The following is a 27,983-nucleotide window of genomic DNA, read 5'->3' as shown; positions in this document are numbered from 1 at the left end:
TATATATATATATATATATATATACACAAAGAATTAAGTTAAGCACCCCCCCCGTTTTTTTACAACCTCGCACATTACAAGTTTGTTGTCGTCAAAACAGTGTAATATACCCATGATATTGCTATATTTTCTGGAGAAGTGATATTATGGTCACATAAAAACATAACAATCATGCCGTTTTCAATATTTTATTCTGAATAATTTAAGGTGAAATTTTTTGGGAATTTTAGGCATATTTTCACCTCAATTTAAGTATGGAGCTATAGGTCCATCACGGACAGTGTGGATGACGTTTATGTTTTCTAACGTACAGTCATTGTTCTGAGAAGACCTCTAGCGATCTTTGCGTCAATAACGTGTGTAGGACCCACGTGATCGGATCACTGACTTAACCAATCACTTTTTTTCACTTTGATCACTCAATTTCATCAATGGATAATTGCTAATGTCATACCAATCATTATTTGATCTCACATACCTTAGAATATATGCCAATGTATACATATACACAAAGAATATATATTAGGGGGTGCTTACCTTAATTCGTTGTGTAGGGGTGCTTAACTTAATTCTTTGTGTATATATATATATTGTAACGAATTTGAGAAGTGTAACGAATTTGAGAAGTGTAACGATTTTGAGAAAGTGTAACGAATGTGAGAAGTATGGTTTTGTTGTGTGTAACTGACCCTCGTAATGTAAAGAAAGGTCGCAGCTCGTCCTCTTAGTTAATTTCATAAACCTACACACAGGACACCATATATCCTTTTAAATAGTTAGTCCCTTATTCTCTGTAGGTTAAGGATGTGTTTCCCACTAGTTTGACTCTTCATTGCACCGAATTAAATAAGAGTAGGCCCTCCGACGCCCCATGGCAGCTTCCAAGTGCCAGGTTTGCCACTTTGCTGCAATTGACTCTTTAGGCACTTTGCTGCATTTTCATCTGCCGTCCAGTTTGCTGCAATTGACTCTTTAGGCACTTTGCTGCATTTTTATCTGCCGCCCACTTTGCTGCATTTGACTCCATTACGCACGAGGTAACGACGAAGAAGAAAGGCGGGTCTCCACCTCGTCATAGAGGGGAGGAGTAAGTCGGCCCCGCTCATCCAACCCAGAACGAGGGGTTTGGCTTGAGAGGGCGGAGAGAGAACGCTTGGGGGAGGTTCGCAAAGGGTGAAGGGCGGGGCCTATATAACCCACCGTGGGACGCTCCCCAAGCAGATGAGCAGGTGAGCTTTTTGGAGAAGATTGAGGTCCGAGGAAGAGTGAGAGAGAGGTGCGGCAGCTGCGAGATCCAGCTAAAGCAGCCAAGAGAGAACGAGACGTGAGGGGGTGCTGATACTGAGCAATACGCCGAGACCCTCTAGGCCCTATTGCCGGCTGTGGAGACGCGGAGCTGCCAGCTGCTGTTCGCTTCGAGCACGGAACGTGGACCTCGACGGTGTGGAATTGCCCGGACCTTTCCTGCCCTGCCATCGGCTTGGACCTTCTCCTCCCTCCAGTGATTCCTGCCATCAATTCCCCCATGTAAGTGTGCCCGTTTGTCTGTCTTTCATGTTGTCTTGGGGTATTAATTAAGACTGCCATATATAAGCTAATCATTGCACTATGTCTCCTGCTCCTTCAATTGCCTTATAAATCATCTTTCTTTTCCTTTCTGCTTAGTGTGTATAAATAGTAATAAATCTTGTTATTCCCTACTTTGTTTTTACTTCTTCATGCTCTTTCGGTCGCTTTTGAGGTTTCCATATTGAGTGCACGTGGCGCGACTCGGCCAACGTTTGAGAATCGGGTTAGTCTTTGGTAATGCTAATGGCTCGGACGTCGGGTTGCTAAAAACCGCTCGGCAACTAACTAGACCATCCAAACCGGGGTTCGAGCGGTACTTGTCTCCCTAGTCTGTGGAGGGACGGATAAAGGTATTCGGGATAAACCCTGGGCCCATAACCCTGATCCGTTCCATCCCGTGGGATAGTGTTACAAGTACCAGGAACGGGGAGACGGCCAGCTTAACAGGACAAGGGGCTAATCACCCCTTGCTAACGGGAGCCGTCCTCCGTATCCGTAACAATTGGTGTCAGGAGTGGGATTCGAACCTGGGACTAAATTTATTTAGCACAAATTTTGGGACACCAATTGTACTATTGGCCGTAACAATTGGTGTCTGGGAGTGAGATTCGAGGCCCGAACCAAATTTTTAAAACGTCTAAAAGAAAAAAATTTGGTCAAAATTTGGAGCGGCCGAAATTTGTTTTTTAAAATCCCAAATTGAGTCGTGCCATGGACAATCAAGGCGATCGGATGACGGTGGGAGAGATAGACGGGGTAGAATCGACCCAGGACCTCGGGGAAATGTATGTGGAGGAAAGGGAGGAGGAGAACAATGGCAATGTGGTTGAGGGGGTTTCAGGCGCGCAAAATGGCGTCCTCGCGCACGAGGTTACGGGCGCGCAAAATGGCGCCTCGCACATGGCTACAGCGACCGCGCCCGCGACCGTAGCAGCGCCGCCGGTGGATTCGAACCTTTTTTTGCTACAAATGGGGGCCCTTATGGACAAAATGGGTGAGCGAATAAGGGACGAAGCGAGGGCTGATAGTGAAAAAATGGAAAACAGAATGATGGGGGCAATGAGGGACGAAGTGAGGGGTACCAATGCCCAAATTGGGAGGTTAGACAATAAATTTGAGGGGTTAGACAACGGGATAAAAGAGGTGAAGAATGGGTTAACGGGGGTGGAAAATAGAATGGCTGCCCAGGAGAATCAGATAGAGGGGATGAAAAATGGGTTAGAGGGGTTAGAAAACAAGATGGAAAACAAATTGCGGGAAATAGGGGAGCAATCGGCCCGGGAAATTAAACAAATGGGAGAGCAGATAGAGGAGGTGAAAATCGGGGTAGAAACCAAATTGGATGCCCAAAGGGATGAATTAGGACAGATGAGGGCGGCATCCACAAAAGAGATGGAGGAGATGGAGGAGATGGAGGAGATGGAGGAGATGAAGGAGATGAAGGAGATGAAGGAGATGAAGGAGATGAAGGAGATGAAGGAGATGAAGGAGATGAAGGAGATGAAGGAGATGAAGGAGATGAAGGAGATGAAGGAGATGAAGGAGGAAATATGACGAGGTGTAAGCGAGGAGGTCTCAGGGGTACGCGAGGAGGTCTCGGGGGTACGCGAGGAGGTCTCGGGGGTACGCGAGGAGGTCTCGGGGGTACGCGAGGAGGTAAAGCGAGGTGAGAAGCGTATGGAGAAAGAGGTGAGGAATAATACGGCTAGGTTACAGGGGGGCATAGAGGGTCTGACGAGGGGAGTAGAACAGCTGATAGTGGGACAAAAGGAACTCGTGGACCAAGTGGAAAAGAACACTGCAATAATCGGGGGGTTAAAAGCGACACAAAAAGACATCAAGAATGAATTAATAGCGACACAGAAGGAATGTCAGATGGTACATGAGGGGTTGACGAAGAAGTTGGAAGAGGTGACAGAAGTAATGGAGACGAAAGACAGAGGTGAGGACGCACATAGAAACGGTTAAAGTGGCGTTGGAGGAAGAGATAGAGGGGGCGCACCGGGAGATGAAGGAGGTAATGGAAAATTAGAGGAGGTGGAAGAAGGGGTGAGTGAAATTAAGAAGAGACGGAGGGAAACTAAAAAGGAGATAAGGGAGGAAGTAATGGAATATGTGCAAGGTCGGTGCTCAAATCATGATTATGTGCTCGCTAACCAAATAAAGAGTTTGCAGGTGGCGAAGGAGGTGCGGAGACGAGGTGCCAAGGTGAGTGGCGATATACGTGGAAATGTATATGATGTGAGGGGAGCTTCAGTCGGCTTGGGGGTTGATTTGGATCCGGGTGTTCGTGAGAGGCCGTTGATGAGGAGTGAGTGTGCTGTCGAGAGAGTTGGTCGTAGCGCGTGTGCGAGGGGGCACATGGAAGCGCTGAGTGGGGAGTGTTACAGAGGATGTAACGAGAGAGTGTACACCTGTGGTGAGTGTTACGGAGGGTGTAACGGGAGAGTGTGCGCAAGAGGATGCGCGAGAAAGGTGTGTAACGGACGGGTGCATGAGGAAAGAGTGCGCTGTCAAAAGTAAGGGTGAGTGCGCGACCGAGTGTGGAGGTAAGAGTAGTGTTACATATTTATGTGAATGTATGTGAATTACCATGCAGGTGTTTGCTTCCGTGTGTAGTATATTAAGTTGTTGTGTAGTTGTTGTGGTTGGAGGGTCAGGAGCCCTTCTGAAAGAGTGGCAGGAAACGGAAGTGGCCGGAAGCGGAAGTGACGGAAAACGGAGGAGAAAAGACACGAGGGAAAGGAAGGTTTCTTCTTCCTCGCCCCGCGACGACGAGAAGGTGGAATCGACCTTACGCTGCGCGGAAAACGCGCCGTTGCGAAACGTCTGGCGAGAGGAGTTACCTGGGCGGTAAATACCTTTTGACACGTCCAGTCACCGTGAGTTCGTGCACGAAACCAAGCGTCCGGGACAGTTTGCCCCGTCTACAAAGACGCGTACGGGTCCGCACGTTGGGCCTCGCTCGCGTCGGAAGCCGCGCTGGGTTTTGCCCCGTCTACAAAGACGCGTACGGGTCCGCACTTGGGGCCTCGCGCACGTTGGACGCCGCGCTGGGTTTGCCCCGTGGCTTGGCAAGGAGGTGCGCTGCAGCCGCGGCCCCAGTCCGAGACGGCACGTTTAGAGCACGTCCGCCCGGGGCTCGTTCAACCGCCCGTGTGCGGAGAGGAGAGACATTGACCACGGAGGGAGTCAGGAGTGGGGCTCACGTGAGGAATGTATAAGATTAAGATGGCCATCTTAGAGTTTGTGTAGATGAGTTCACATGGTTGTAATATTGATTGTGCCTGGTTGTGTATTGTTGATTGCTCGGGGAAAATCTCCGTGGTTGTGTCTTTGAAAGTGTTTGGTATCATTACCATTGGAAATATATACTTGCACATCAGTTGTCGCCTGGGTGAAATTCCTATGGATTGCGTGGCGAATGCGCCTATATAATACTATTTGCTGGCGAAGGTCCTCTCACGGTCCGGGGGTCACCGAGACCTGGTATGCACTGAGGGGACCACGTAACAGAATTGGGGGCTCGTCCAAATTACGATTTGCGGTTTCGCAATTGGGTCTACGTCCGGGATCTAAAAGTGTATAAAATAATAAAATAATAATAATTTTGGTAATTAAAATTTATTAATTAATTATTAATTGGTAATATTTTTTTTTTGAGAAATTGGGGAAAGTCTTGGGGTGAAGGTTAACAGGTGTTAACGATAGGCACCATGGCGTTTGTGGCACAGAACTTTGGGGTAACCCCGAGTGAGGCACAGTTCCGAGCATTGCTAAAGTCGGATCTCTTGAAATTGGCCAAACATTTTAACTTGGAGGTCCGAACTAATTTGAGGAAGGCAGAGTTGCAGGCCACGGTGATACAATCTATGGTGGGATTAGGAACATGGGACGAGTTAGCCTGGGAGTGGCTACCCGAAGAACCAGAAGACGTGGAGCTCCGGAAACTGGAGTTGCAATTACGGAGCCAGGAACGGATCAAAGAAGAAGAAAGGAAAGCAGAAAAGGAAAGAGCAGAGGAAGAAAGGAAAGCAGAAGAGAGGAGAGAAGAGAAGCAAGCAGAGGAAAGGAGAGTGGAAAGAGAACTCCAGGAAAGGTTAAAAGAAGAAGAAAGGAAAGCAGAAAAGGAAAGAGCAGAAGAAGAAAGGAAAGCAGAAAAGGAAAGAGCAGAAGAAGAAAGGAAAGCAGAAAAGGAAAGAGCAGAAGAAGAAAGGAAAGCAGAAAAGGAAAGAGCAGAAGAAGAAAGGAAAGCAGAAAAGGAAAGAGCAGAAGAAGAAAGGAAAGCAGAGGAGAGGAGAGAAGAGAAACAAGCAGAGGAAAGGAGAGTGGAAAGAGAACTCCAGGAAAGAAGAGAAAAGGAACAAGCAGAGGAAAGGAGAGCTGCAAGGGACCTCGAAGCAGAGGAGAGAAAAGCGGAAAGGGAATTAAAGGAACGTGACATGCAGCTTCAGCAAGAAATCAAATTCAAGGAGCTGGAGTTAATGAGAGAACGGGGAGAGGCACCACCCTTGCTGACGGGGTCGACACCTAACCAGAAAACCTGGGATGTGGGCAGACATGTGAGGCTGGTTCCACCGTTCAGTGAAAAAGAAGTCGCGAAATTTTTTCCACACTTTGAGAAAGTGGCTCGACAATTAAACTGGCCGGAGGAGGCATGGACCATACTCGTGCAAAGTGTGCTGGTGGGGAAAGCTCAGGAAATTTATTCGGCGCTACCAATGGACCAATGTGCAGATTATGAGGTACTGAAGAAGCACATCCTCAAGGCCTATGAGTTGGTTCCGGAAGCTTACAGGCAAAAATTCAGGAATGCCAGGAAGAGGGAGAGTGAGACCCATGTGGAGTTTGCCAGAGTGAAAGAAAACATGTTTGATCGGTGGTGTGAGTCAAAAGGAGTCGGGAAAGACTTCGAGACATTGCGGGACTTGATCCTGGTGGAGGAATTCCAGCAGTGTGTCCACGAGGACATCAAAGTGTACCTGCAGGAAAAGAAGGTACCAAAGTTGTGGGACGCAGCCACCATGGCAGATGATTATGCCTTAACCCACCGAATAGGGGTCCACGAACCTAACTCCTCGCCTAGATCTCCGCAGGGGAGGTGGGGAACAGCAGGTGCGGAGAACGACCATACATGGCGGCGGCCTCGAGATGATTATGGGGACAACTATGATACCCCACCGGTTCGAAATCAGAGGGATGCGGGCCCAAGACAAACTTATAGTTCGGGGGGCCCGAGGCAGACCCCGAGTTTTTCCTCCGGGCCTACTTGCGCGTTTTGCAAAAAACCTGGACACTTGATGTCCAGTTGTTACCTCATGAAAAGGGACAACCCAGAGCGGAGTCCGACTATTACAACTCCGAATGCGATGGCTAGCGTAAGAAATCGCCATCAAGAGGGTTACCAACCATTTGTTTCCGAGGGGTTTGTGTCACTGGATGGAGCCTCGACTAACCGGAGACCGGTTAGGATATTGAGAGACACAGGGGCCCATCAATCTTTAATGCTTGAAGGCATTTTGCCATGGTCCGAGGAGACGGCAACGGGGGATAGTGTTCGTTTACAGGGGATCGGGGGCGGTGTTAGTGCTCCCCTTCAGGTCATCCAGTTGGAGTCCGATTTGGTGTCAGGACCGGTCACCGTAGGCTTACAAGCCACCCTTCCTGTGGAGGGAATCTCTTTTATTATCGGGAATGATTTGGCCGGGGGGCGAGTTTCGGGTAATCCAAGAAGGGTGGACAAGCCCAGTAAGGAAAATAACACCACACCAGCTCGGGATGGTGACAAAAGTGCCAAGTTATTTGTAGGGGGACTGAACTTCAAAACAGAGGAAGAAGTTCTGACCTCTGTCTTCAACAGATATGGGCCGCTGGTGGAAGTGCGGTTGGTAAGAGACTGGGAAACGCAACAGTCAAGAGGGTTCGGCTTTGTCACGTTTGCCAGCACAAAAGACGCCAGAGAGGCAGAGAAGAATTGGAATGGCAAGGATTTGGAGGGTCGGACCATAACAGTAGGGAAGGCATTTCGTAGGCGTCGAGAGGTCTACAGGAGAGGACAACTGGGCGGTAGTTTTGGTGGTGGCCGCAGTCAATATTATTATGGAGGCTCCCTGAGTTACGGCCGCTCCCGAAGGAGGAATTGGCAAAGTAGTGGCCGAGAAGAAGACCGGTATTCAGGGGACTACAGGGACCAGTGGTCCCACCCTAATTATTAGGGACGTTCTGAGAAGTTGAAGCACTGAAGGCGGCGGAGCCGCCGAGCCAAGATTCCTACACGAATTAACCGTGAACGCCGTTCCTAAAGGCGCCCATGTAGAGAACTTTCCTGCACGGACTAACCGTGAACTCCACGTTCCTCAAGGCGCCCATGTAGAGAACTTTCCTGCACGGACTAACCGTGAACTCCGCGTTCCTAAAGGCATCCATGTAGTGAATACTCGGCTTGGCCTCCCGGAAAAGTGCTATCGAGTGGCTTAACTGGCTTTATTTTTAAGTGATAACTGTGCCCGGGGGGAATTGATAATGTGGGGGGGTTGAGTTATCTGGTTTGTTTCTCCAAATTGGCCGGCAAAGAAAGTTTTCGCTGGGTTCAAACTTTCTTTCTTGAAGGGGGGGAGTGTTACATATTTATGTGAATGTATGTGAATTACCATGCAGGTGTTTGCTTCCGTGTGTAGTATATTAAGTTGTTGTGTAGTTGTTGTGGTTGGAGGGTCAGGAGCCCTTCTGAAAGAGTGGCAGGAAACGGAAGTGGCCGGAAGCGGAAGTGACGGAAAACGGAGGAGAAAAGACACGAGGGAAAGGAAGGTTTCTTCTTCCTCGCCCCGCGACGACGAGAAGGTGGAATCGACCTTACGCTGCGCGGAAAACGCGCCGTTGCGAAACGTCTGGCGAGAGGAGTTACCTGGGCGGTAAATACCTTTTGACACGTCCAGTCACCGTGAGTTCGTGCACGAAACCAAGCGTCCGGGACAGTTTGCCCCGTCTACAAAGACGCGTACGGGTCCGCACGTTGGGCCTCGCTCGCGTCGGAAGCCGCGCTGGGTTTTGCCCCGTCTACAAAGACGCGTACGGGTCCGCACTTGGGGCCTCGCGCACGTTGGACGCCGCGCTGGGTTTGCCCCGTGGCTTGGCAAGGAGGTGCGCTGCAGCCGCGGCCCCAGTCCGAGACGGCACGTTTAGAGCACGTCCGCCCGGGGCTCGTTCAACCGCCCGTGTGCGGAGAGGAGAGACATTGACCACGGAGGGAGTCAGGAGTGGGGCTCACGTGAGGAATGTATAAGATTAAGATGGCCATCTTAGAGTTTGTGTAGATGAGTTCACATGGTTGTAATATTGATTGTGCCTGGTTGTGTATTGTTGATTGCTCGGGGAAAATCTCCGTGGTTGTGTCTTTGAAAGTGTTTGGTATCATTACCATTGGAAATATATACTTGCACATCAGTTGTCGCCTGGGTGAAATTCCTATGGATTGCGTGGCGAATGCGCCTATATAATACTATTTGCTGGCGAAGGTCCTCTCACGGTCCGGGGGTCACCGAGACCTGGTATGCACTGAGGGGACCACGTAACAGTAGTAAGAGTGACACGGAGCGTGAGTTGGTTGTGGCAGGTGAGAGAGGATGTACACCTGGAATGGAAGGATGCGCACCTGGAATGGTAGAGCACGTATGGGAATGCACACTGGAATTGGTAGTGAGGCACGTGATTGGCTGTGTAAGTGAGAGCACACCTGTGGTTGTCACAGAGGAGGTGACCGAGGAGGGGGCGCGAAGAGGTGTGTTGGTGAGATGTGCGAACGACGAGTGTGTGCAAAGGTGTGTGGTGATCAGGTGTGTGACAAAGTCTGTAAGCGGAATGAGTGTACCTGGGTGTGCCAGGGAAGGTGCAATGACAAAGAGCATGGAGACGGCTGGATGTATGAGCAAGGAACGGGCTGCGGGGTGTAAGCATGCGAATGGAGCATCGACGCTAACCGGGTTAGCGGTTAGAGCGACGTATAGCCGAATCGGGCCTTCGGTGCGAACCGGGCAGCTTTGCGTGCCGCGGGGATCCGCGGCGGTTTCGAAAGAACCGCCGTGCGAGATCCACGCCGGGCCGCGCTTTGAACGGCCGCGTCCGTGCTCCACTAAGCGGAGCGGGCGGCCCTGTAATAAGGGTCGTCACGACAACCCTTTGTGGTTGAGGTGTTCCGGCAGGTCGAGATCGGGCCATTGGACGGCTCTGTGCCGAGATGGTGCGTGGGATCTCGGCCCGGGTAAGCGTCCTTCCCTGCACCGAATGCCGGACGTATCCAACCGCCGGCACCAAGCAACCCGCATTCATTGCTTGGCCGTGCGAAGCCGGGCTGTAGAAGTGAATTGGCGCACCGAGAGGCACTAGTGAGTAGACTGTGATGATGAGGATAGTGTTTTGGCCCCGAAATTAAAAAAAAACAAAATTTGATGATTGGCAAAGGATTGGCAGAGTTATGATTGGCTGATTGGCAAATTTTTGATTGGCTGAAATTTGGTGAGCAAAATTGATAGTAGAAGATACCCGATGTGGTGGGATGGCAACTCTGCCATCTCTCGCAGCGGGGGCAAAGGAGCACTAGATTTATGGGGTTGGCAGTGAAAACTAGCCCGGGAGGGTTAGGATATAGTGTGTAGGGATCTAGAAAAGATTGACCTTAGGTAACGGTAAGATTGGGTTGTGACAATGATACCTGTAGTGGGGACGCAGGTAGATTAGTTTGGATGATAATGACGAGGGAGCGCAACAGTTTAAAGGGACGACTGGGAAGCGCGTGTTTTAGCAGGGCACCAGGTAGATTAGATGATGCCGTATGAGTGTTGGAGGTGTATTCAGAAGTGTATTGTGAAAAGTGTGTGAGGAACAGGTGTGATTGCACAGGTGTGCAACTGGACAGGTGGATGGAGCAGTGTATGAGAGTGATAGTGATGAGTTGTGCTGACCAAATGGTCCAGGAAGGAAGGAGGGTGCAGGTGGCACCAGGTGTGGTTGCACAGGTGTGCAACGACAGGTGTATGGAGAATGGGGGTATGGAATAAATGGTCTGGTATAGAGAGTATTGGAATGGATGGTCGTGGAGTGAGTATGGTGGAAACTGTGGAGTGGAGTGGATGTTGCGAAGTGTGTGAATGGGGGAAGGATGGACCCCCATCACGAATACCCGGGGAGGGTAGTGTAAGTGTTAGGTAGAGGGTACAGGTAAATTGTGGTTGGATATTGGCATCTGTGGTGCGAGGTGAACGAATGGTATTTGGATGGGTGCATTAGTGTTGTGGAAATGGCTGGGCGTGTAGCCTGTTAGTGTGTGTAGTTGGTTTGGGCACTCCACCACTGTGAGGATGTCGGCCAGGTGAGGCCGCAGGTGGGCTCTGGGAGCCGGTAGAGTTGTTGTGGATGGGGCCCGAGGATCCAGAGGACGGACCCGGGTAGCCCAGTGCCAGAGGGCACCGAGGGGTGACAGAGCCAGGAGGGGCCTTCCCCAATTAGATAGGTTAGGGTGAGGAGCTAGGTAAGCTCGGGTGGCAACTGCAGTGGTGGAGGTGTGCAGGTGGGCAGACCTGCTGGGAGAGCTACACGACCCAGCCCGGAAATTGTGCAAGGGCACCGGGAGATGAATCGGGGGAGTGAGACCCCAAATTGATGAAGCACCACAGTTTGGTCAATGGGAATTGGTTTTTAGAACCCATAGTGTAAGTTGGCCAATGGATTGGCAGGGAAAGACCCCGGGTAGTGTAAAGTGTGTTAATGTCATTTAGAAAGTAGTTAGGATGAAAATCTCCTTGCACCATCTACATCCACTCACCTGAGGTGACGTAACTCCGCACCATGCCATGTTTTTATTATTTTGATGCAAATGTTTGGAATGTGAGACGCATCATGACGTGGGTGTGACATTGTGCTGATGTTCCATCTCTTCCTCTTTATGATGATTGATGATGAATTGGGTGATGGCAAATTTTGGTTAGAGGGATTGTGGGAACGAATTTGGTATAGGGGAAATATGAGGAAGACGTGACAGTAGTGACGAATTTGTAAATGTGTAGATTGTTGTAAATATGGGGTATGGGCAAGGGTAGAGTAGGTGACAGGGGGGGTGACGTACGGTAGGGACGAGCTTTTCTCACTTCGCTCTCCGTACGCACTTCGCCTTGCATTGCCTTATTGAAGTGTACCCTTGTGACCTTACCCCTCGCTCATCTGTCTTTTCCCCCCTTTGTCTCCCACATGAGGGCCTGTGCGCCACTGGGCGCCGAGGGGAGCGTGCGGAGGTCGTCTTGTGTGCCAGGACCCTCGCAACCCGCATGCATTGCATTGATGTACCACTTGATGGACCGCTGTTCTGCGGCCAAGTACCACTTGATGGACCCCAGGTTCTGGGGCAGGGCACCTCTGTTGGAGACCGGCCATAGGGGCCAGGGAATCTTGCTTGCGGACCTCGGTAAGGTGGCACTTATGCCAAACAGGTGGACCACCCTTAGTTGGCCCCTGTGGCCCTAAATAAAAATGGACACGGTTTGTGCTTTTTATATTTTCAAGTAGGCCGCATGAAGCAAGAAGACATCGGGAAGAACATCAGCCCAGCAGAGAAGAAGAAGACCACCACCAGTTGTTTTTTTTTTGTGTGTTTATTACAAACAGTAATGACTGTGCACTGGTTGGTGCGTTTGGGTGCTTTTGGGTGCTTTGGTGTTATTGATACTGGTGCATCGATGCAATGCGTGCTGTCTCCTCCCTCCCAACAGGAATTTCCTTCTTTTTGTTTCCCTAAAAAGAAAAAAAAAACACAGGTCCTGGGTTGCGTTGTAAATAAGAAATAACGTCACTGTAAATAATGCTCCCCACCGTAAATGTATAGCTTGAAAACAATTCCGCAATTCGGTTATCCTGTGGGCACAAATCTGCTAGGCAGGGTGCAATGCAGCAGGGGGACATATTTATTTGTGTTTTAAAATTGTCACACTCAGGGTCAGGTTAATTGTAGAGGGAATTACACCCACGTGTCACACTAAGTTAAAGTTTTATAGGCCCGAGCACGGGCCTGAAGGAAGGAGGGTGCAGTGTAAAGAATTTGAGAAGTGTAACGAATTTGAGAAGTGTAACGATTTTGAGAAAGTGTAACGAATGTGAGAAGTATGGTTTTGTTGTGTGTAACTGACCCTCGTAATGTAAAGAAAGGTCAAAGCTCGTCCTCTTAGTTAATTTCATAAACCTACACACAGGACACCATATATCCTTTTAAATAGTTAGTCCCTTATTCTCTGTAGGTTAAGGATGTGTTTCCCACTAGTTTGACTCTTCATTGCAACGAATTAAATAAGAGTAGGCCCCCCGACACCCCATGGCAGCTTCCAAGTGCCAGGTTTGCCACTTTGCTGCAATTGACTCTTTAGGCACTTTGCTGCATTTTCATCTGCCGTCCAGTTTGCTGCAATTGACTCTTTAGGCACTTTGCTGCATTTTCATCTGCCGCCCACTTTGCTGCATTTGACTCCATTACGCACGAGGTAACGACGAAGAAGAAAGGCGGGTCTCCACCTCGTCATAAGAGGGAAGGAGTGAACCAGCCCTAACAGCCAATCAGCACCGCGGTGAGCGACCCGGTAGGCGTGCCCTCGGAGCCGGCGGCTTGATTCTGCCTGAGGTGATAAAAGCGACTGTAAGGGACTGCTTTAAGAGAGGCCTTGGGAGATGACCTGGGAGATGAGAAAAGAGGCTGCACCAAGAGGAGCGGTGAGATGCGAAACGCTCCAAGCCAAAGAGGAGAGGTACTCGGCAAGGAAACCAGCTTTGGAGAGACGCGCTGAAAGGAGGGAGACGGCTCCACCACAAGAAGAGGAGCAGGTGTGCCGAACCAGCGCGTGACGTCTACCGCAGCGGATACGCGACGGAGGGTTTTCCCGCCAAAACCGCGAGGAATTGCGAGCTGCTGCCTCCCGACTTTGCCTCCCTCTCAAGCAATCCACCTCAAGCCCTACCTGCCTGCATTATCCCCTGTGTAAGTGTGAATGTCCTGTCCTGCTCGTTGTCTTGGGGTTAAGTAAAAATGAATAGTGTAAGTTAACGATTCGCTGTGTTACTGCTTCTTCCATCCATTGCTTGTGTGTGTATAATAAATCTGTTCTTCCTCCGTATTCTTCTTCTTCTTCTTTTTCATTCTCTTTCGGTCGCTTTAGAGGTTTCCCGATTGAATATCTGTGGGGCGATCTGGTCAACGTCGGGTGGAATCGGGGAGTAACTGTTCGGACGCGGTTAAATACACCACCGCTCGGTCAATATAACATCTAAAGCCGCGTCTGTAACAATATATATGTGTGTATATATATATATATATATATATATATATATATATATATATATATATATATATATTGTTGCGGATATGAGGACTGTATATTTTTTTGATTGTGTAAATTATTATTATTGTTTATTCTGCGCCCCCTGCCTCTGGAGCTGTGTAAAGGTGAAAGGACATCCCATAATTAGTCCACAAGCATACACGTCAGCCAATAATAGAATACCCCTGTTTGATAGTTATATCTTATTCTGTGTTTTAGAGTAAGGCTGTGTCTCCCATTAATTGAAGTACTCCATTGCACCAGTGAAAGAGAATAGATCCCCTTCCTTTCACATCCCCTTTCGTCATTGCCGAGCCTCGATTGCCAATTACCTCCCCTCCAAAACCACCATTGAACAAGTGTTCGGGTCGGGGAAGAGGGGCGTGCCCGCCCGTCGTCATCAAGGGCGGAGCCAGAGGGTCGCATGACCAACCAGGGCCGAGGTGAGCACACCGATGGGCGTGTCCAAAAGGCCGGCGGCTTGATCGCTGGAGGCGCTATAAAGGCGCGCGCGCAAGTGGAGTCAGTGAGTGGAGTCAGTGGAGTCGGTGGTGGTGGTCAGTTGGTTGCGTTGGTTGCGGTGAGGAGTCGGTGGTGGTGGTCAGTTGGTTGCGTTGGTTGCGGTGAGGAGTCGGTGAGGAGTGAGTGGACCAAGAAAGAGTTGAGGGTTTGGACCAGACGAGTCCTGGCAAAGCACGCGACGTCCACAGCAGCCACAACAGCAGCTTGGGGCCTGAACGGCGGTTTTGAGCAGGGCCGCAAAGGAACGGCGGCTGCTAAACACGCCGATCGTGCTGCAGGACCCCCTTGGACCTTCCTCTCCCTCCAGCCCTCCAGCCATCCACCTCCTGCCTTTCCACCCTTCTTGTGTACGTGAGTTTGTTTTGTTTGTTCTGTCCCTGGGTTAATTAAGTCTGTATAAGCTAGTATTTGCACTGTGTCACCTGCGTCTTATGTGTTGTAAATAAACTTGATTGCTCCTTTTTACTTGTGTGTGTACAATAAATCCAATTACTCTTCTGTCCGTCTTCTCGTCTTATTCCTTTTCCTCTTTGCATTTCGTCGTTTTAGTCTTTTCCCAGATTGGGCAGCTGCCGTGCGATACGGCCAAAGTTCTGGGTGAATCAGGTGAGTCGGGGATCCTGTAACGGTCGCGGTTGGACCATCCGCTCGGCACTTTGCTGCATTTTCATCTGCCGTCCACTTTGCTGCATTTGACTCCATTACGCACGAGGTAACGACGAAGAAGAAAGGCGGGTCTCCACCTCGTCATAGAGGGGAGGAGTAAGTCGGCCCCGCTCATCCAACCCAGAACGAGGGGTTTGGCTTGAGAGGGCGGAGAGAGAACGCTTGGGGGAGGTTCGCAAAGGGTGAAGGGCGGGGCCTATATAACCCGCCGCGGGACGCTCCCCAAGCAGATGAGCAGATGAGCTTTTTGGAGAAGATTGAGGTCCGAGGAAGAGTGAGAGAGAGGTGCGGCAGATGCGCGATCCAGCTAAAGCAGCCAAGAGAGAACGAGACGTGAGGGGGTGCTGATACTGAGCAATACGCCGAGACCCTCTAGGCCCTATTGCCGGCTGTGGAGACGCGGAGCTGCCAGCTGCTGTTCGCTTCGAGCACGGAACGTGGACCTCGACGGTGTGGAATTGCCCGGACCTTCCTGCCCTGCCATCGGCTTGGACCTTCTCCTCCCTCCAGTGATTCCTGCCATCAATTCCCCCGTGTAAGTGTGCCCGTTTGTCCGTCTTTCATGTTGTCTTGGGGTATTAATTAAGACTGCCATATATAAGCTAATCATTGCACTATGTCTCCTGCTCCTTCAATTGCCTTATAAATCATCTTTCTTTTCCTTTCTGCTTAGTGTGTATAAATAGTAATAAATCTTGTTATTCCCTACTTTGTTTTTACTTCTTCATGCTCTTTCGGTCGCTTTTGAGGTTTCCATATTGAGTGCACGTGGCGCGACTCGGCCAACATTTGAGAATCGGGTTAGTCTTTGGTAATGCTAATGGCTCGAACGTCGGGTTGCTAAAAACCGCTCGGCAACTAACTAGACCATCCAAACCGGGGTTCGAGCGGTACTTGTCTCCCTAGTCTGCGGAGGGACGGATAAAGGTATTCGGGATAAACCCTGGGCCCATAACCCTGATCCGTTCCATCCCGTGGGATAGCGTTACAAGTACCAGGAACGGGGAGACGGCCAGCTTAACAGGACAAGGGGCGAATCACCCCTTGCTAACGGGAGAGCCGTCCTCCGTATCCGTAACAATATTATATATATATATATATATATATATATAAATATATATATATATATATATAGATATATGCTATACCCCCTCCTCTGGCGAGGGTATAAGCATATTCTCATGTCGCAGTGGAAGTTCACAATTAACACAGTCTCATAGGGCTGCTCTGGCAATTATAAATCAGTGAAGGTCTTAATGAGGGAAAATTGGTCAACTCTGTGCTCAAACTATACAGGGAAATCAGAATGTGGCCACGGTAGAAAACCACAGGTCCCCTGCTCATGAAAAATGGAAGGATCGTACCATCCGCAAGTCAGTGTAAAGCCATGGTACAGCTGACTTAATGGTGACCACTGGAATATTACTATTATTATATTACCGGAATATTACCGGGAGAACAGTTCATTGTGAATTTTTCAATTTCATCTCTCCATCTAATCATGTCTTCCTCTGCTTTTTCCAGGTCCTTCTTTAGTTCCCAGTTTTTAACTCCTGTTGTCCATTAGTTTCCCATTATTCTTGCTTGATGTGTCAAGCTTGGTTCCATTCCAGTTTTTGATTACCAATAGGCCCTGTTTCGTTTTCTGTCTCGTCAATTTGCTTCTCTTCTTTCGCTTTTGTATGCTCTCACTTTTCATGACAAAGCCACCAATATTAGAAACTCCATCGGAAGTTCCAAACACTCGGTGAGTTCTTCATTTATAAATCAAAATGCTTCATTATAAGTACACATATATAAAAAAAAAATCAATCTGGGTTGATCATTTGCTCAACACCCCCCCCCCCCCTTCCCATGCCTCCCCCCAAAGCCCTCTCCCTCCCACAGTTCTCTCGATGTCTCCATGTCTCCATGTCTCTCGGTCCCTGCTCTCAAATGTTGTGTTTGTGTCCTTCCCCCTCTCTCCCCATCTTGTATACTGCTCCCGATGTTATTTGTTTTATGTGTCTGTTTGTCTTTCTGTGTGATTAATGTTCGCTCTTTCACGAGCCTCGATCTTGTATAGAAAAAAAAAGAAAAAAAAAAGTGTGGACCTCAAGTGTGGACTTGGCAAATGGTCAAACCAGATGCCACTTTCAGGAAGTTTGTTCCATGGCATTAGAGAAATGGGAAAAGCACAACACCCATAATTCGTTGAAGCTTTCCTAAGGGATGCATGCCGATATGAGAGTGAAGTACCTGACTTTTGAATAGGAATGTGCTAGCAACATGCAAACTGAAAGCCTGTGCAGCTTAAATGCACAAAATACCGTGTGCTGCCATAAAAAAAAAGGAAAATAGACATGCAACATGTTTTATTCTATCAGTGCCTCTTTATATGTCCATTAGTTTCCCATTAACCACCTAAAGGTGGTTAGTGCCTCTTTATATGTACAGTGGAAATGCAACAATGGCCAAGACTGGAAAAACCAAATTGTTTCAGAATTTGCAAGGTAGAGTTAATCATTCTTCACCAAGAAGTGTCTACAGAAGTGTGGTCAATGAGAATTTCTTGCTGCCAATACTAGCTCCAATTTTCCAGCATTGTAAAGTCACCCTTGTATCCTCAGTACAACAACAACACAACAGGCCTTTTAAGGCCATTTTCCCTGCAAGAGCGGGGGTTAGCCTTGCGGTCCCCATGACAATCTTCTCCATTTTGCCCTATTTTCTGCATCTCCCCTTGTTAGCCCCCTTGCCCGCATTTCTTCTTCGACCATATCTAGCCAAGTCTTTCTCGGTCTTCCCCGTCCTCCACTTCCTTCTACATTCATTTCCATCACTCTTTTCAACCAGTCACTTTCATCCTTCCTCAACACATGACCAAACCATCTCAAACTGTTTCTCTTCACAGCATCCATCACAGGCTCTATTCCCATCATCTTTTGCCTTCCTCTCTCTCAACGATACTCCGCACATCCACCGAACCATTCACATTTCCACCCTTTCCAGCCTTCGTTGCTGCTCTAAGCGTTGCGCTTGTATCCTCAGTTAAACTCTCAAATCAAAGTCTTTCAAAAGGAGGTTGTGCAGAAATGACTTGGCACGGCATAGGATGCCCAATCTGCAGCTGGCTTTGGAGGCTAGTCCTGATGTAATGGTCTGCCCAGGAGAGGTCATGGCTGATGGTGTGGCCCAGAAGTTGGAGAGACTCAATCTCTTCCAATGGTTGATTGTGGAAATCGATAGGTGGATTAATTTGACAATCCTTCTGGAGAGACAGGTTGAGAATGTCAGATTTGCCTCGAATGAAAGACATTCCAAGTGCATGTTTGACCGGCATCTGATGCTTTCCAGGTCAGCAGAAAGGTACGTTGCCTCTGCTGGTCTGTCCTTGAATTGTGGATGATCAACTGAAAAGATAAAAAGAGGGTGTGATAGAACATGGGAGAGTTCATTAATTTAAATGAGGAACAGGTGTGGGCCCAATAAACTGCCTTTAGGGACTCCAGCCTCAACTGGTAAAGGAATTCCGTGGAGATACATGCTGATTGCCTGAGTTGAGGTCAGCAAGCCATTTAGGAAAGAAGATGCTTTGTATTCCAAAGGGAGAAAACTTCGCAAAGCAGAGCTGATAGCAGACTGTGTCGACAGCCCAAGTAAAAACAAAAGATGAAAAACACAAACATAATATTCCCTTATAATGAACCTTAACACAGGAGGTCATTAAGACCATTAAGCCTTCACAATGGTTGCCAAACTATAGATGTTTGTCCAGGCTCTATCCTTTTAAAATGCTGAGTGTCAAGCAAGGATGCAGCATGTGACATTTTAAAAGTCTTCGATATGACTCGGCTGTGCAAGGGTTAGAAGGTTTCAACACTCCATTTCAAATCCCCAAAAAACCCAAAAACGTTTGGACCTTCTGTTCAACATTATAATTCAATGTTGCAATTGCTATCGGAAAATACCTTCCTTCACATGTGCAGTTTGTAACTCGTAAAGTTGGTTCTTTTGGAAATCATTGCGCTGCACCAGCAGTTCATTCTCATCCAGCACCAAGAGGCTCTGCTCCCTGATAAGTTTGCTGTCACAAAAGATATTGAGGGAAGAATCATAAAATAAATGCTTTTTTATGATTTCCAAAATAAAAATCACCAACAACTTCCAAAAACAAAACAAAACTGGATTATCTTGTACATTATTCATGAATGAACCACCTTTAGAGGCCATTTTTCCCTGCAGAACAGGGCTTGGCCTTTTTTTTAGGCACCATGGTCCCATTTTTGAAGCAATGTTTTCCAGCCGGATGCCCTTCCTGCCGCCAACCCTGTTAGTCACCTCTTGCGACACACAGGGAATTACCAGTGAACTGGTGCTCAATTTGCCGACCTCAGAAGGATGACAGGGTGAGTCAACCCCCCTGGTGTTAATTCAGCGATCGACTGGGATTCGAACCCAGGATCCTAGGATCCCAAGCCGGCACCCTAACCGCTAAGCCAACACCAGGCTTCTTGTACATTATTCATGACATTTATATTTCAAAAGGAATGCAGCATGAACTAAGTTCGCAAACTTTATTTTTATCGATTAGTATAGCTACCCAGAAGGGAAGGCCCAGGACCAATGATTTCACAACTGAGAAGTCTCTATCCGGGACCATTCTCCTTTAACCGTCACAATTTGAAATGCAGGACCCCCTGTTGGCACTATATCATAACAGCAGCTGTAATTGGATGAGACCCCACAAGGGAAGCAAAAATCCATAACTATACAACTCCGAGTCCACCACACTACCAAATTATATCCTGGTGACCCTCAGCTTACAACGCCCAGCCTTCCATGGTGGTCTTCAATTTGAGTGCTAACTGGGTTTGACACTTCTTCACTTCTGAGATATGATGGCATCGAGTGTTTTCAAGCTGATGAGTCATAGGCAATCAAGAGCAGACAAATGATTGTCAGCATCTTATTACAAGTTATTACATTTTCAATACAGTACATAGTAATGAAGGAAAACTGTCAGGACACATCAGCAATACAAATCAGACGAGACAAAACGAATGCAATCATTTTTGCCTTTTCTTTTAAAATTGCTCCAAAGCTCATGGAGGAGCCTCAAGTACATGTATCACATGCAGGACAAAAACATTGGAAAACATCAATGTACTTTTACATCAGGCCTAGCCAGGTAGTTCATGAAACACTTCGGCCACAAACCTTCCATAGTTGACATCACAAGAGGGTGGGAATATTTGGGGAGGGAGTTAAAGTCGTAGTATTGGTAGATCAATGTACTTTTACATTAATTGGAAAGGAGACAATGGAGGAATCATCGCAATACATAGGAATTGAACCTGGGATTTCAGAGATCTAAGAAAAATATGTGCTAAACACACATACAGTATCTCCTTTTTAACTGACTCTATCACATTATTTTACTAAATATGTTGAATCGTGAAAATAAACAATTGATTTCAGAGAGGACGTTGATCTGGTCGTCCTGTCTGCGTATATCTAACGAACGTTAAAGATTCTATAATACTGCCTTCCCTCCTTCCTTCCTTGTTGGTCGAATCCTTATATATCATCTTCCACGTTAGTTTCAAAACAACATGTGAATGAGGAATGAGACATTAGTCTCAACTCAATGACAAATATGTCATGATGCTTTACAAGGCGTTAGCCTGGTCCAATTACACATTTTTACATTAGCTCCATCCAGAGAAAAGATTGGTATTATTTGTTTATAATTCCCACTGAAATATTTTGATATTTACAAGGTCTATGTTTATGGAAAAAGCGACGTAACAGAGGGTAGATATCGATTCACTGAGCGGCACAGTGATACAACGTGTGAACTCAACAAGGGGATGATGGAACAGGAAAAGGAGAGAGACGAGGAAACGAAACATAGCTACCTCCAAATACACAAAAAAAATACATTTAAAAATAAATGTAAAAAACGGAAGGATAAAATGTCAAAAAAACAAACTGGGTTCAATGCTGGGATCGATTCATGAACGAACTATAAACAATCAGACTAGTGTTTCTCAGGCAGAGTATCGCATCAATGAATATGCTGTGCTTCGGATGACTAATTAGCAGGAGATCCATCTTCTATAATTTGTTTGTGGATATTAAAGATAGCTCCATGTCTTTTGTAAAGAGTGAGCTATTGTCACCAGAACCCTGACAAAATGACCGATTCCTGGCCTACTGTTCAGGGGCGCCGAATCAGCCACGCAACCCAGCTACTATTAAAAGGAGAGCCAGAGTGTGTATCTCCGGGTAAAATATATTCCATACAAAATACCATGGTAAGACCGCAAGTTTGAATTGAAGCTGAATAGGCAAGACTGTTGAGGGGATACATGAACTGGCACAATTAATCATAGAAGTGGTCAAGAGTGAAAAGCCGCACCTCTCCAAAATTGATGCTAAGTATCTCGTGTTGTGTTATTTGCATGACAGATGTGAACAAAGTACCAACTACCTGGCTATAAATGTCAATTGATGTATTAATATTATGTCAAAAACAGCAAAATACACCTTGGGATAAAGTGGACTCAATGGAAGAAGAGATGGTTAGTTGGAATGAGACACTATGCTCAGAATATGCAACATGGCTGCAGGTCCCATCAACCAATAGAATGTTGTCTACGAACAAAGGTCAAGTACACTTTTCGGTCTACAAACGACCTTCAAAAGGCACAATCTGAACATCATGGTCTCAATGGATGTGGGGAGAAAAGTTGACAAAATAAAAAAAACCTGAAAAGGGTAACAAATCACAAATGGTGGGAAAAGCAAACCTGCAGATGTGTTTCTTCATAGATGAATAGTTCAGCAACAAGGAATGCCCGTTTATTCCATGGGAAAGAGAAAAATATTACAGTCAATGCACAACATCTACAGAAAAGCATTGCGAAGTATTGGCCCAAGTTTGGAAATGAATCTCAGCCAACAGTGTTCGGGACCAACACTCAGCCTCAGCCAACAGTGTTAGGTACCAACACAACGTTGTTGCCAGAATGAGACTGCAGACAAGTACAGTACAGATAGATTGATACATCATACCATTCCCACATAAAGAATTCTCCAGAAAGAATTGTCTTTTTTCTCCCTCTACTTCTTCTTCTTCTTCTTCTTCTTCTTCTTGCATTTGGCTTGATGAATTGATGCACATGAAATTAAATATACAAGTTCAGGTTTGATAGTCAAGCAATGGTTTCAGTAAAGACCAAGTGGATTGCAAATGTGAAATTATTTATTGATGAAAAGGAGGTCCATGATTCCATCAGGATGGTGAGGTCACAAGCGCACTCCAATGTGGATTTGATTCTCAGTGCAACTATGAACTGTCGGAATGTTGCTTTGCAGGCCAGAAGTGACATTCAGCTGGGGACGTGTCTGCTAGCATTGATTGCTGGTGGATGTCAAAGATCCCATGGCGTCGTACGCTGATAAGTAGGTGAATTATCACCAACACTCTGGCCTTATTCCAAATTCCTGCCCTAACCGGCCCTGGTCAGGAAAGGAGATGGGCACCACATATAAATTTGCTCATAAAAATTCCAACACAGTGTCCTTACGATATTCAAAGTCATGGACAGATCTGGTCAGAAAGAAGTTGAAGGAACTCACAACTCGTGCTTGGCCTGCAAAAAGTCTGGATATGATCAGATTATTATATTGAAGCTGCACAGGATTACATAGAAATTGACAATGTCATTTACAATTACTTGTTTGTGACACCCATAGGTGTATATTGCTTGTGTTGGGCTGACAGAATGGTCTCGAATTACGCCCACTCACCTCTAAGCTGTCTAGCCTGGGTTTGAATCCCAACCCAGCTATAAACCGTTATCTGGGTGTTTCACAGGCAGGGTGATTCATCAGTGTGTGCCATCCCTTGGATGGAAGTTAAACGAGCGTCCCATCTGCCAGCATTTATTGGTGGACGTTAAAGATCCCATAGTGTCCTTCGCAAAGAGAGGGCGAGCTATCGCCGTCAGCATGGCCAAATTCCTGCCATAACCAGCAGAGGGCATTGTATCAGCGGCACGGCCGCACCCTCAGCCAATGATGCTACCCCGCAGCCTGGTGCTGCATACGAGCAAAGAAGAAGAATCGCTGTGTTTTATCTACAACTGTAAAAAAACATCATTATACAAATACACATGTACGTATACACATGCACATACAGTAGCTGCCAACCCAAACCTGCTTGAAGGAGTGAGAATATTTCGTAATCACGGTACAGGTGAGATCCAGGTGACGCCCTGGTGGGGGGCTGAGCCCCCTGCCAATAACAAATCGAGTAAAATAGAACCCAAATGGAGAGCTCTGGTGGCTATAAGTCTTATTATAGTAGAAAAGGAGAAGGAAGAAAAAAAATATACACAATTAAACTGAACTCATCAAACTAATAATGGTCACTCAGTATTCCAAAGTCGTATTCAGATATGTACTTGAGGACATATTTTGACAGCGAAATTAAGTATTTCGAGTCTAGAATCAAAAACAATTTCAACTTTTATCACAGATCTGCCCTACTATAAGCTCCATGAAAGTAGTTTCTGTACACGTAAATGGATGGCTGCATAGTCTAGACTTAGAACTGTGCACAGTCACCTCTGAGCTGTCAATCTTGGGTTGGAATCGCCACACAGATATAAACTGCCATCCTTGTGTTTAGCAGGCAAGGTGAGGTATCAATGCGTTTGCCGTCCATCGGATGGATGTTACCGAGGTCCCACGGTATCTTTCGTGAAGAGTAGGGAAGTTATCGCCGACTCGTAGAACAAATTCCAATTTCCTGCATAAAGTGCGGGTGGGCTGGTCTTCTTGGATATCTTTTTTGGAACACCAAACTCACTGCTTGTAATATGTCAGAGTGAAGTTGTTGTCTGATATAGCAGATCCAGTGGCTCCACAAACAACCTTGAAAGTGAAAGCGTTTTTCATTGGTTGAAAACACAGCCGTTTTGACGAACGATCCATCTCATGACTGTTAAAAAAAAAAAATTGTTTCTAAAAAAAAAATGTAAACGTGAGATTTCAGTAGTTGGGCGTGACGGCGTAACCTGAGTTGAAAAAGAGTGAGTCTCATGCCAAATGCGTGAGAGTTGACAGGTAAGCATACATACATACATATATACATACATACATACATACATAGTTATGAAGGAGCTGCGCTCCAACGCGAGTCGAAAGAATTGACGCGACCAAAGACGGAATTCGTCCGAGTTGCTTTATTGAAACAAAACAGCTCAGGTATTCTGACAAAAGCCCGTTTATCGGGCAGCAATATATATACACATTTATGTCGGGAAGTTTGCCCGGCAAAAGCTATACCGGGCATGCCCAGTTGTCAAGGGCGAGCCTTGGAAAGGCGAGTCTGGACCTGCCCGAGCGTGTTTGGCTGCGGCCTGGCAAGTCGAGGCTGGGCGTGCCAGGGCGCTCTGGACGAGCACTGGAAAGGCGAGAGCGGGCATGCCCGGACGCTCTGGGCGAGCCCTGGAAAGGCGATAGCGGGCATGCCCGGACGCTCTGGGCGAGCCCTGGAAAGGCGATAGCGGGCATGCCCGGACGCTCTGGGCGAGCCCTGGAAAGGCGATAGCGGGCATGCCCGGATGCTCTGGGCGAGCCCTGGAAAGGCGAGAGCGGGCATGCCCGAGAAAGACGAGACCGGGCGTGCCCGGGAGGTTCGGGCGTGCCCGGGAACAGTGAGTCCGGGCATGCCCGGGAGAGGCGCGTCTGGCCGTGTTCTGGCCGGTGCAAGGCGATTGTGTGCATCCAGCGGTAACCGCGACACACGCCCCTCCAGAATCGACCTGCACCGGCAGGGTCAATTTAAGGGGGGTCTGGATGACCCGGCCGAAGCGACCCCTGGAGGGTCGTGGGGAGGGGTCCGACGTGGTGGTGGGTGGTCGAGCGGGGGGAACTGTGGACGGGGGGCGGCCTCGCCGCGGAGGAAGGGCCAACCGTGGTGGTCGGTCGACGTCCATGTGCGCCGGTTTGAGGTGGTCCACAGAGATCCGGTCCGACCGGCCGCCAACGTCGACGACAAAAGACTTGTCGCCCCGTCGCAGGACCCGGAAGGGCCCGTCGTACGGCGGCCGGAGTGGCCCCCGGTGCGCGTCATGACGCACAAAGACGTACTCCGCTGTGCGAAGCGCCGGGGGGACGTAGGACTGGGGGCCACCGTGGCGGGACGTTGGCACGGGGGCAAATCGGCGGGCGGCCTCCTGGAGGTCCGAGCGCTGGTGTGCGGCGGACCAGGGACTGGTAGCGTCGGGCACGAACTCGCCTGGGACGCGGAGCGGCTGGCCGTAGACGAGCTCGGCGGCGTACGCCCGGAGGTTCTCCTTGGGGGCCGTGCGGAGGCCCAAAAGGACCCACGGCAGCCGGTCGGTCCAACCGTCGTCCTGAAGGCCGGCCATGAGTGCGGCCTTCATGGAGCGGTGAAACCGCTCGCACAACCCGTTGGCTTGGGGGTGGTAGGCCGTGGTGCGGTGCAGCGTGACCCCCAACGAGCGGGCGACCGCGCCCCAAAGTTCGGACGTGAACTGTGGGCCGCGGTCGGACGAGATGTCCGCCGGTGCACCGAAGCGCGCGACCCAGGTGGCGATGAACGACTGCGCCATGTCGGCGGTGGTGGTGGAGGTGAGGGGCACGGCCTCCGGCCACCTGGTGGTCCTGTCCACCATGGTGAGCAGGTGGGTGAACCCCCGCGATGGGGGCAGGGGACCCACCAGGTCCACGTGGACGTGGTCGAAACGCAGTGCAGGCATGGTGAAAGGTGCCAGCGGGGCCTGGGTGTGGCGGTGGACCTTGGCCCGCTGGCAGGCCGTGCAGGCGTTGGCCCAGTCGCGGACGTTCCGTCGAAGGCCGTGCCAGACGAAACGCGCCGACACCAGCTTCTGAGAAGCTTTCCGGCCCGGGTGAGAAAGACCGTGGATGGAGGCGAAGATGCGGCGCTGCCAGGAAATGGGCACGATGGGGCGAGGCTCGCCCTGGGAGACGTCGCAGAGAAGGACGGTGCCCGCGAAGGGGATGTCGGCCAGGCGGAGGCCCGTGTCCACCGCCCGGAGGGCCTGCACCGAGGTGTCGGTGGTCTGGTCGGCCGCCATGAGCGCGAAGTCCACGCCGAGGTGGACCGCGTTCGCGCTGGCCCGAGAAAGACAGTCGGCCACGGCGTTGTCTTTGCCGGCGACGTGCCGGATGTCCGTGGTGAACTCCGACACGGCGGAGAGGTGGCGCTGCTGGCGGGCCGACCACGGCTCCGTGACTTTGGCCATTGCGTAGACCAACGGCTTGTGGTCGACGAAAGCCGTGAACGGGCGGCCCTCCAGGAGGTGTCGGAAATGGCGAACGGCCAGGAATAGACCGAGCAGCTCGCGGTCGAACGTGCTGTATTTTAACTCGTTCGGCCGGAGCTGCCGGCTGAAAAAAGCGAGTGGCTGCCAAACCCCGTCCACCCATTGTTCATGGACGGCACCCACCGCGTAGTTGGAGGCGTCCGTAGTGAGGGCGATGGGCGCGTTGAGCACCGGGTGAGCCAGCAGCGTTGCGTCGGCGAGGGCCCGTTTTGCGCTCGCGAAGGCCGCGTCCATGGCCACGGACCAAACGATGTCATGCTTGGCCGGCTTGCCCCGGAGGGCCTCGTAAAGGGGCCGCATGAGCTGAGCAGCACGGGGCACGAATCGGTGATAAAAATTCACCATGCCGAGGAACTCTTGTAGGGCCTTGATGGAACGGGGACGCGGGAACGTGGTGATGGCCTCGACCTTGGTCGGCAGCGGCACGGCCCCGGTCTTGGTGATGCGGTGGCCCAAAAAGTCAACGGTCGTCGTGCCGAAGTGGCATTTGGCCGGGTTGACAATTAAGCCATGCTCGCTGAGGCGACCGAACAGTGTTCGGAGGTGGAGGAGGTGCTCGGCACGGGACGTGCTGGCGACGAGGATGTCGTCCAGATAGACGAAAAGAAATGGCAGGTCGCGCAGCACGCCGTCCATTAAGCGCTGGAACGCCTGGGCCGCGTTCTTGAGGCCAAACGGCATCCTCAAAAATTCGAACAGGCCGAACGGCATGATGACGGCCGTCTTCGGGACGTCGGCCGCCCGGACAGGTACCTGGTGGTATCCCCGTATCAGGTCAATTTTGGAAAATATGACCCGTCCCGCCAAACGGGCGGAAAAGTCCTGGATGTGCGGGATCGGGTACCTGTCGGGGGGGGTAGCGTCGTTGAGGCGGTGGTAGTCGCCACACGGGCGCCATCCGCCCCCCGGCTTTGGCACGATGTGCAGTGGTGAGGCCCACGCGCTATTGGAGCGCCGCACGATGCCGAGGTGCTCCAACGCGTCGAACTCGGCCTTTGCCACGGCGAGCTTGGCCGGGTCGAGGCGGCGGGCCCTGGCATAGACCGGCGGGCCCGTAGTGGGTATGTGGTGCTCGATCCCATGCCGCACTGCGACGGCCGAAAACGTCGGCCGTGTGAGGGCCGGGAATTCCGCGAGCAGGCGAGCGAACTCGTTCGCCGTCGGGAGGGCGCACGCCAGTTCGGTCGGCGCGGAGCTGCTCATCGTGCACGCCAGGGAGCTGAAGGTCTCGGCGTTGACAAGGCGACGACGTTTGACGTCGACCAGCAGCCCGTGCGCGCAGAGGAAATCGGCGCCCAGCAAAGCCATGGGGACGCAGGCGGTCACAAAGGTCCACTGAAAGCGCTGGCTGCCGAAGCAGAGGGTGACGTTGCGCAGGCCGAAAGTGCGTATGGCAGAGCCATTAGCAGCGACCAAAGAGGGGCCGCAAACGGCGTCCCGCCTGTCCTGCTCGAAGGCGGGTATGACGCTCAGTTGGGCGCCGGTGTCACAAAGGAAACGCCGCCCGGAC

The 27,983-nt window shown here is 49.7% G+C and overlaps 2 protein-coding genes across 2 annotated transcripts in view; one reads left to right on the top strand and one right to left on the bottom strand.

The window, feature by feature from the left end:
• Window positions 1-27,983, bottom strand: part of CEP89 (centrosomal protein 89) — a 211,511-nt gene that overhangs the window by 88,855 nt on the left and 94,673 nt on the right. The window contains exon 11 of the mRNA XM_068127073.2: window positions 19,058-19,173. Within this exon, the coding sequence (XP_067983174.2) occupies window positions 19,058-19,173 (116 nt within the window). The remainder of the gene's footprint in view (window positions 1-19,057; window positions 19,174-27,983) is intronic.
• Window positions 1-27,983, top strand: part of LOC137434252 (E3 ubiquitin-protein ligase RNF182-like) — a 142,511-nt gene that overhangs the window by 81,213 nt on the left and 33,315 nt on the right. The gene's annotated exons all lie outside the window — the stretch shown is intronic.

The sequence above is a fragment of the Myxine glutinosa genome, chromosome 10, assembly GCF_964187855.1.
Source record: "Myxine glutinosa chromosome 10, kmMyxGlut1.1, whole genome shotgun sequence".
Taxonomy (NCBI): domain Eukaryota; kingdom Metazoa; phylum Chordata; class Myxini; order Myxiniformes; family Myxinidae; genus Myxine; species Myxine glutinosa.
The sequence above is the reverse complement of the archived record's forward strand: the minus strand, read 5'-3'. Positions and strand labels throughout refer to the sequence as shown.